The sequence below is a fragment of the Papaver somniferum genome, chromosome 8 (assembly GCF_003573695.1).
Source record: "Papaver somniferum cultivar HN1 chromosome 8, ASM357369v1, whole genome shotgun sequence".
In the NCBI taxonomy this organism is placed as follows: domain Eukaryota; kingdom Viridiplantae; phylum Streptophyta; class Magnoliopsida; order Ranunculales; family Papaveraceae; genus Papaver; species Papaver somniferum.
This window is the reverse complement of record NC_039365.1, coordinates 60,531,557-60,541,509: the sequence shown is the minus strand read 5'-3', so window position 1 is coordinate 60,541,509 and position 9,953 is coordinate 60,531,557. Positions and strand designations below refer to the sequence as shown.

General features: G+C 36.2%; 1 protein-coding gene across 3 annotated transcripts; it reads right to left on the bottom strand.

The window, feature by feature from the left end:
- Positions 1-4,109: 4,109 nt before the first annotated feature.
- On the bottom strand, positions 4,110-9,619 carry LOC113304653 (amino acid transporter AVT1A). 3 transcript variants are annotated; one of them, XM_026553792.1, is made up of 12 exons: positions 9,099-9,619; positions 8,030-8,304; positions 7,557-7,771; positions 6,549-6,572; positions 6,244-6,424; positions 5,916-6,135; positions 5,697-5,832; positions 5,582-5,601; positions 5,325-5,470; positions 4,968-5,011; positions 4,778-4,840; positions 4,110-4,401 (listed from the first exon to the last, which is right to left on the bottom strand). In XM_026553792.1, the coding sequence occupies exons 1-12, from the start codon at positions 9,302-9,304 to the stop codon at positions 4,309-4,311; spliced, it is 1,623 nt and encodes a 540-aa protein (XP_026409577.1). In that variant the 5' UTR covers positions 9,305-9,619; the 3' UTR covers positions 4,110-4,308. The 3 variants fall into 3 exon arrangements, with proteins under 3 accessions (XP_026409577.1, XP_026409578.1, XP_026409579.1); XM_026553793.1 differs by having other exon boundaries at positions 5,916-6,114; XM_026553794.1 differs by lacking the exon at positions 4,110-4,401 and adding an exon at positions 4,499-4,655.
- Positions 9,620-9,953: the final 334 nt, after the last annotated feature.

Genomic DNA, 9,953 nt, shown 5'->3' with positions numbered 1-9,953 from the left:
TTTCAGGTACTTTACTGAGGATGATGACTCAATCTAAGACGTCATCTGAGATGCCAATTGTGGATATATGTATGGGAAACTGTACAAGGAAATTTGTGCTTGTAATCGTCTCAGGTGGGGAACTTGGGATCCACGTCATTTCAATATGGGTGGTTATTCAGATTGAAAAAGCAGGGGTCTAACAACCTCACCCAATATTTCGTTTAGGCAATATGTATGGACAAACTCCAATATAATTCCAAGAGAATCAACTCGATAGTCACACCCAATCAATGGAAATATATCCAAGAGTTGTATCTTTGTTTCACAATGTAATCATCAAATCAAACAAATAGAAATCCGCGAGCCTGATTATTATGTGAAACAACTTGAACTGTACCAAAGACCAATGTTCAAGTGTCAATCAATTTAGAGTTAATTGACGTTTGGTACTTGGATTTTGTCCAACATTAGTGTTTGGTCTAATTTTTGTCCAACTTAGGCTTTGGTACTTGGACTTGACGTTGACTTACATTGACCAGGTTAAATCCAATTTTAATTAACTGACCCAAATAATTTTATATTATGTCATGTAAACCGTTGATCTTATACGCATGGACGGACACAAATAATTGATTATATAACCTAAAATACCTTCTTCCTTCTTGTTTTTATCCCACCGCCACCACCCTCTTCTTCTTCCCTTCCTCAACCACCTATACAACCAGCCATCTCTATTTCTTCAAACACTTTCTAATCATGTTTAAAAAAACCTTATGAAGAAACAATCGACAATTAAATAGAGATTCTAATAAGCAATTTCAAGATCCGGTTTACTGATTTTAATGGGCACATCAATTTTTTAGGTCTTTGAATCAATTAGCTAGTTACGGATTCAAATTAGCGAAAACCCTAAATTTGAGTTAATGTGTGGTTGGCAGTAAATAGATAATCGATGATGATGAGTTATAAATAGAGAATCAATGATGAAGAATGGTGATGATGAGTGGTTGGCAGTAAATAGAGAATCGATTGAAATGGTAAAGATCGATTTCGATTTTCTGTGTGTGGTTACGAATGGTAGTTTACGAATTTCGATCTGGTTATTATCTGTTCGAGCTTGAGTAAATACCTTGAAGAATGAAGATATATGGTAATAATGGTGACGATGTTTATTATTCATGATGATGGTTTCGAGTTCGATAGGCAAAGATGAAGTACAATGATTCTAACTAATGGTTTAATGGGTTTTCTTCGATTGAGATGGAAGTGATGATGCTGCTAATGGAGATATTGAAAATGGTAGATGTTGAATAATCGAGAATAATGGTGACGATAAACTTTTGTCTGAGTTTGAAGAAGATTGGTGATGATGGTGTTGTCTGTGGTGACTGCTACTGGTCGAGTTAGTATGAAATTGAGGCAGTCGGTGGTGGCGGTGATGGGTTTGGAGACGATGGATTATGTAAATCTTAGGAAAGTGAAGGCTATTATAGTAAATTTTATATAAATTTCCTTTTATTTTTTATTTTATTTACTAATTTAATATTTTCTAAACAAAAGTCAATATTTAACCTAGTCAACTTAAGTCAACGTCAAATCCAGGTACCAAAGCCTAAGTTGGACAAAAGTTAGACCAAACACCAATGTTGGACAAAATGTAAGTACCAAGTGTCAATTAACCCATCAATTTATATCAACAATCAAAGGTTGGATTATCTAATTGATTGACCTACACATAGCCTGTGATATTTAAATTATATAAAAAAATATAATGCGGAAAAGAAATAACACAGACACCAGAAGTTTTGTTAACGAGTAAACTGCAAATGCAGAAAAACCCCGGGACCTAGTCTAGATTTGAACACCACATTGTATTAAGCCGCTACAGACACTAGCCTACTCCAAGTTAACTTCGGACTGGAATGTGGTTGAGCCGTAACCAATCTCAGACTGATCAAGGTACAGTCGCGTTCCTTACGCCTCCGAATCCCAGCAGGACTCTGCGCACTCGATTCCCTTAGCTAATCTCACCCACAACTAAGAGTTGCTACGACCAAAAGTCGAAGACTTGATAAACCAATCTGTCTCACACAGAAAAGTCTATTGAATAGATAAATCTGTCTCCTACAGAAATACCTATGAGTTTTGTTCCGTATTTTGATAAATCAAGGTAAACATGAACCAATTGAGACACCGGTCTTATATTCCCGAAGAACAACCTAGTAATATCAATCACCTCACAATAATCTTAATTGTATGGTAGCGAAACAAGATATTGTGGAATCACAAACGATGAGACGAAGATGTTTGTGACTACTTTTTATCTTGGCTATCGGATATAAAATCTCGAGCAAATCTTAAATAAGATAGTACTCAATACGATAGATAACAGCAAGATCAGAACACACAACTACAGAGAAAATAGTTGGGTATGCATTCACAATCCCAATGAAGTCTTTAAGTCGTCAACCTACAGGGTTTTGGAAAAAACCTAAGGTTAAAGGAGAGTCGACTCTAGTCGCAACTAGTATCACACCGGAGGTGTGGGGATTAGGTTTCCCAGTTGCTAGAGTTCTCCCTTATATAGTCTTCAAATCACGGTTTGCAATCATCGTTAGATGAAAACCTGATTAGACTCAAGCTAATATCTTTCAACCATTAGATCGAACTTAGTTTGTTACACACAAATGAAAAGTGACTTCATTTAGATATGAGTAACCGTACCTAAACATGTACACCTTGTTGGCTCAACAATAGTTAACCGAAGTTAGCCATATGAACACTTTCATATCAACCTTGTTCATCTTAACCATAACTAGTTCAAATGACTCAAATGAAACTAGTTCTAGAGTGATCTGAAAGATATGGCCTCTACAATCAAGTCTATGGAATCTGAAAATTTTGTACGGGATTAAAAGTTTCAAATGTGCACGCTTCCCTGACTGACTTGGACAACTCCAAAGGAAGTGTTTTTTTTTTCATATGATGACTCAGTCTCTTAGCTTCAAAAAGTTGGGGTCAGGCATCGAATTTCGACATTATATGAAGTTTCTACGGCTTCCAGAGTATACAATTGTTTAGTATTTAGTATTTTATTTGGTCTTATTGCCAATTGTTCAGTAAACAAGAAGTATATGCTCTGACTAGAAATATTTTCTTTGACTATCAATACCCTAATTACTTCAACTAGCAATGTGTTGGCTCTAACCATCAGGGGTTAGCCCAGTTGGTCAGGAGCCTGACTCTCAAGTAGGACGTCAGCGGATCGAGTCTCCGCTCAAGAGTTTGGGGATCTCATGAAATACTCCCCTCATTTAAAATCTAGTTTAGAGTTTAAGTTCTTAATGTCCTTTCCTATTAAAAAAAAAGCAATGTGTTGGCTCGGCCAACCACTTATGGAAGTATGGATTCAACTATCAATATCTGAGAAGCAGTATTATATATTGATTCAACTATCAGTATTTTTTATTGGTTCATCGATCAACATTTAGTTCGTCAGTCAACCATTGTATTGTAATCTCTCCTTGTCATTCGACTGACTCATGGATCGAGATGAACCTCCTATGATCATTCAACAATGATTATTTTTACGACTTCCTTTCAAGTGCTCAACGCACCAACATAATGATTTATGGTCGATCTCATTAACTTATGCTCATCAATCCAAGTCATTAAATTATCACTATTTCTTCTTCTAGCATAATGATATGTCACAGTCATCAATGACCTAATTCAACATTTAATTCAACATTTATGGTCCACAAAGAATGTAGTTGTTCCAGCAAGCACTTCATGCTTCATCCATCATAACTTCGTTCAGTTCATCGGCTACTGACCATATCAAATATATATGCCAGTCTAAACTACACCGTTCAACCACTTGGTAGAAACAGTTCATCGGCTACTGACCATATCAAATATATATGCCAGTCTAAACTACACCGTTCAACCACTTGGTAGAAACTAGACCTGACCTAGCTAAGTGGCAAATTTGCCACTTCACCATGCCAATGATGTGTGCAAAAGTGGCAAACATGGGGCTTTTCCATGCCCATAGGAACCAGCCTAAAAGTTCTCTTCTGGTCTTTTTTTTCTTTTCAATTAAGTCCCAACTAAATTGATGGAATTTTAATCTTGATTAAGTGGAACTGAAAACAACCAAGGCAAGTACAAAAAATGAATACAAATATTACTACATCATTAGTGACGGAAGACAAAAAAAGGTAAAAATACGCTTCCCCAGCCATATTACCCCTACCGAAGAATAAGATCAAAGAGAATATAATGTATCGTGGTAATGACAACAATTAAGCGACTGCCGTGAAGTCAGTATTGGTTCACAATCTTTGCCAATGAGGTGTATGTCCCCAGTGTTGCACTGAAAATGCCCAACACGAGAACAAGCACGCTTAAAATTATCTGCATACATATGTATGAAAGAGTTATCAGCAAACGAATGGCTGGAGCAAAAATAACTAATTAAGTGACTTACATAAATGTCCGCGTTTACCCTGGATGAAAGTTTGTGTTATTCATGAATTGACCGAGTGAATTGTAGCATCCATGAGAAGTGAAAACACAAAATTGGGTGCCACAACAAAGAAGTTCAAATCTGGCCAGTCAGACTAAGGCTTTGACCCATTTTAGGGGTAGGTGAAGCTGGCGTAGCTAATCTGAATGAGTTTTGAAATGGTTTTCGTACTAGCCATTAATGAATATAATTTTTAACATTTAATTTGATATATCCAAAGCATTTTGCAAGAAAACGAAGGGAAACTTTCTGAAATTAATTTACCTGGCTCTGGGTAGCTTCCTTCCTCATCAATTTTAAGAAGCATAGAGCTGGCATCACAATAGCCTACACAAACATCATACTCGTCAAACATCAGAGAAAAGGTGAGGAACAACTAAAAACCTCTAGAACGGAAGAGAAAAGTAAGGAAGAACTTATTGGTTGTTCAAAACAAAGTAAAGTTTGTGCCTACCACAAGTATACTGAGGAGAGAACCGATTAAAGCCATCACAAGACCTGGAAATTGGAATAAGCAGTTACTACTATGACTACAATGAAGCGATATACCAAAAACATAGGCATTAAGGCATTTTTACATTTCTGTAAAAATGTTAACTTTTTAAACTAAATCATTAAGAAGACCCATCGGAAGAGGACTTCTATATCATCGAACCCTAATTTGGAGCAGAAGGCATTCAACATCTGGCTAACCTAATCTTAGCTAGCTCGACACAGACAAACCGTGGTGATCGAGTTACCTTAACACAACTAGTAACCCAATTTTTGAAACTCAAAATATAAATAATCTTTTGAAATCTGATATACGTACCGAAAAATGGTAGAAGAAATGCAACACATACGGTTGAAGTGACAAGAATTACTCTTAGCAAAATAAAGCACCAGAAAGTATTAGTCACTCTCGGAGGCAGTAATTCTTCCAAACTTCTGGCTAACGGATTCATTAACAAGGCATACGTGCTTGAAGTTAAGGATGAAAACTAGAATTGAAATGATGAGAACTAAAGCGAAATAAAATAACACTTTATAGTTTAAATAGAATTTTGGTTCTTATGAACAGAAGGATATTTGGTAAAAGGATTGACCACCTGCAAGCAATAGAAAAATACAAGTAATGAATTATATGCACAAGTAAAGCAATAGGAGGAAGCATTAACCAGTGAAATTAAAATTTGAAACTCACTGTTGTCCATATTGCAACCTTTGATGCAATAGCATGCTTCGGCATATTAAGAGTAATTTGAGACTGAGTACTCTGACCAAACATGAGAAATCCCATTACTGCAACACCCCCATATAATACAACACACAAAACAAAGCTGCATGCAAGGAGCACAGAAAGTGTGTGAGAGAGACAGAGGGCACAAGTAAAGCATGTGATTGAATGGCATAAGTGTCATACCATACTACCAGTGCCTTGTTAAATTGTTTCTTATTAGACATCGAATGGTAAATATTTGGAAACACCGAATGCCCAGAATAGCAAAATCCATAAACACCAATTGCAAATGGTAAACCACTCCAGTCCACCACTGGACTAGTCTGATGGAAACCAATTCCATCCTCCATACCAACAACAAATACCGAAAGGAATATGAGAACTGTTGCAAGAACACCCCCAGCTGACAAGTAATAAGATAAGTTGAATAAAATCTAATTTAAAATTTTCAAGACCAAATAGTGTAATTTAGAGATAGCGGTTTCGAGATACTAAAGAAAAGTTGCCACACCTGACAGGTAAGAAATCACGCGAAGATCCCTCAACAGAACAGTTGGTAGAACAACTAGAGCAGTCAAAATGCCGAATATATGCACAGTATCAACATGAACCCCCGTCCATTCCAAAGACACTCCAGGAAACAACCTTGTGAGATTATCCCCTTCCAAAATAATAAATTCCACGCAATATGACTGCATGTTTTGTACAAAACATAGATTGGAATATTTACCCGTAAGTACTACTAACAGCTTAACTGAAAGACTGATAACCAAGACAATCAAGGTGGTCGTAAATTAGAAAATGTATCGCACTTACATATAGCTCTGTGTATAGAACAATCTGCAAAAAGTTAAAACAATGCAGCTACATTAGAATTCTGTACGGAAAACAAGTGGCAGAGAAAAATCTGAGACAGAAATCACGCAGAGTATAATCTCACTCAATCATTGTATTCTTTGCAGTTTTTGTGAAATCTGCATAAACCCACCATATGAAATGTAAAGGTATTACATGGGCTAGTCCTTTTTCTAATATTTTTTTACGGACAACTGAGCAAAAAAGAAACAGGGGCTACAAAAAAAAAAAGTGTAGGACTCCAGAAAAAATTAAGAAAACCTACTGGCACTAAATGAGAAATGAAAATTGTTAAAGATAAGAGATATCTACAATTTCCTGTGGAAAGAAACCACCAACCAGCTGGGCAAACATCCTTGTACGCTAAACTTGTTGTATAACTCAAAACGGTACGCATCCAAGTCATACTATGTCCATACTTCTTAATGTTTGAAAACATCTGAGTCATTAGAAACAGGGCACCAACTCATAACTAATCATAAGTACGTGTTTAATCAAGTTCTCATGGTTACACTAATGAACTTCAGGATGTTGCAGAATTAAACTTATTTGTATCCCAGGTGACCTTTTTCCATGAAAACAGATTCAACTGGATACTTTATTATTATTAGCCTACTGTTTTCTTGATGTGGCTATGTTAGTTGCATCTTTTGAAACAGAAACCAATGCACAGTTTTCTATTGTTTCATATGTTCTCATAACTTGTAAAATGTTTCCTACTCTGCCCTGATAATTTTCCTAGCTTTAAGGAAGTGAAATGTTTATCTAATTGAAAATTCTGACCCTTTACATACAAATCTTCAAAACCATGGAGAATGTGTAAATTTCTTTCATGGATTCAAGTTATTACCAACTCATAGTAATTACCAGTGAATCAGTGAATCAACTAACATGTGATTCTAAGCCAAAAATATATATATATATATATATATATACAGCTAGTAGAATGTTTTCACAGTATTGACTCACGCATATGAAAAGACGTCCAAATTTCCCAAAAGCAGCTTCTCCAATATCAGGGTAGCTCATGATGCCTTCTTTGCTCTCAAAACAATGTTTCATGAGAACACCCGTATAACAACAAACAACTGCAAAAAGAACCAATACTGCCAAACTTGCCCAACCACCTTCTTTGATTGTAAACGGTGTTGATAGAAGTCCGACACCAGCCAATACATTTACCCCTAAATCAAATAATGTCAGGATTAGAAGAATTGTGTTAGTTGTCATGTTCAACCCACATTCTCACTGTAGTTATAATATATTATATCTTCTAGAAACTTAACTCACGGGTATAAGAAATCCGAAAACAACATCATCCCTACAGTAAGAGGGTTGACGGACTCATTATATAGAGAACGAAAGTTGTGTACATTTGCTAAGTGTTTCGAAGAAAGGAGAAAAAATATTCAGACAGAAGTTAGTGAAAATATGCAGCCTACCATTAAACATGGTCTGAGTAAAGTTGCACCCTTGACCAATATGTCCTTCTCCAATAAATTGCTCATCTATAATACCTAAGCCTGAGGAGTCTTGTTTTGGGAATATGGTTCCGTAGTCAGACAACAGCGGAGCTTTTCCGTCGAAGTCAACATCACTTCTAGAAGTCCTAGCGGAGATGTCAACACCAGAATATCTATAACTAGGCACACGATGACTGATTCCAAAGCTCCCAATGCTAGGCGATGGGTTAATGATGAAAGAATCTGTTGTTTCCCTGCCAGACAAGATCGTATGAACGCATAACAAATTTAAAAATCAGTAGTTACACCAAGAGAAACCCATGCTGATTTACTGGAAGAAAAAAATAATCAAAACAAATTCTGCAAAAAAGTAATTCTGCATTGCTTTCAGATGAAGCTCTTTTGTCTACAGTATCAAATTCAGGAAACACTGCAACACCATCCTATTCAAAGGCTACATATTCATAAGAAGAATTCACCACGATGGTAAGTTGGCAGCTTTGCCTGCCGTAGTGCAAGTTGTGCAAGGTCGGACAGGCCGGCGTAAAACCTATGTTCGACTCTTAGGAGATATTCTCTGGTCGATCCGGTACTTGCTACTGGAAAAGACTTTGGATTTGGATTTGGATTTGGATTTGGTAAGTTGGCAGCTGTACATTCTACCAAAAACACATCAAAGCAATGTGCACGAATACTAAAACATACTTTGGTGGTGCTGTCTAGCAGAATAAACTGCCAAATGACTCATGACTCATTTCTCTAACCTCCTCCTTTGCATAACCCATCCTTTTAAAGGAAAATACACATAAGGAAAATACACATAAAGAGATAATAAGCTGAACCGGAAATCATTCCCAAATGTTCGAGGAACTTCTGACCTCAGCACCAGAGCTAATCCTAATCGCACCTGGCCAACTGGTTGATTACTCTCAAACTTATGTTGCCGTAAAAATTAAATTACAAATTTGATGAGATTAATCAAACTTTATCCTACATAATTAAAGAATTTACGAAGATATAAACACAAGATCAAGTAAGACAAGCTTACTTATAACTCCTAGGCCATTGTTGAGAACTAAATGTTGACCCGATTCCACCACCTCCTTCACCTTCATTATTGTCCGCTTCACCATCATCATCATCATCACTGTTGTAACTCCTACTACTACTGCTACAACTATTTACTTTGTTTTCTTCAATATCTTCTTCTTCATCTTCCAGGAAAAACTCCTCTGTGTTCTTATTACTTCCCATCTTAATCCACAAATTAAAACACAAACAAACCCTAGAAAAACAGAAATGAATTCCTAACAGATATATATATATAATTTTGTGAATGTGATTATGCCGGAGATGGCTCAATAAGAAGGTAATAAATTATATATGGAAAAAAAAAATAACAAAGCTGTTGATTATCAGATTTGTTAACGTGGCGGTGAATCACATGGGAAATTCTAGGGTATTCTGATTATTATTTACATATACATACTATCTCTGTCAAGGTCTGATTGAGTCCCTTGAAAGAATTCAGAACATAAATATGGTCTCTAGAAATTTGCAGATTTTTCTTTTCCATGCAAACACATTAGGTCTGTCGTATTCTTAATTACTAAATTTGTATCCTAGTATGTTTCTTCTTTTTCTTCTTTATGTTTCTGACATGTGGAAAGTACTTTAATCATTCAATTTTTCACGTTAACTCCATGAGTCAAGATAAACCTATATTATTGTATTTTACGTATCTTACACGTGCTCATGAGTCATGACACGGTAGTAGTTTGTTCTTAACCTAAGATCTCATGGGTTGGTACAGTGACCCCCCTGACTAGTACAGCAGTACAACATATCAAAGACCACCACATGTGATGTTCATCTTTTGGTTATGCAGCGCAGCATGAGGGTA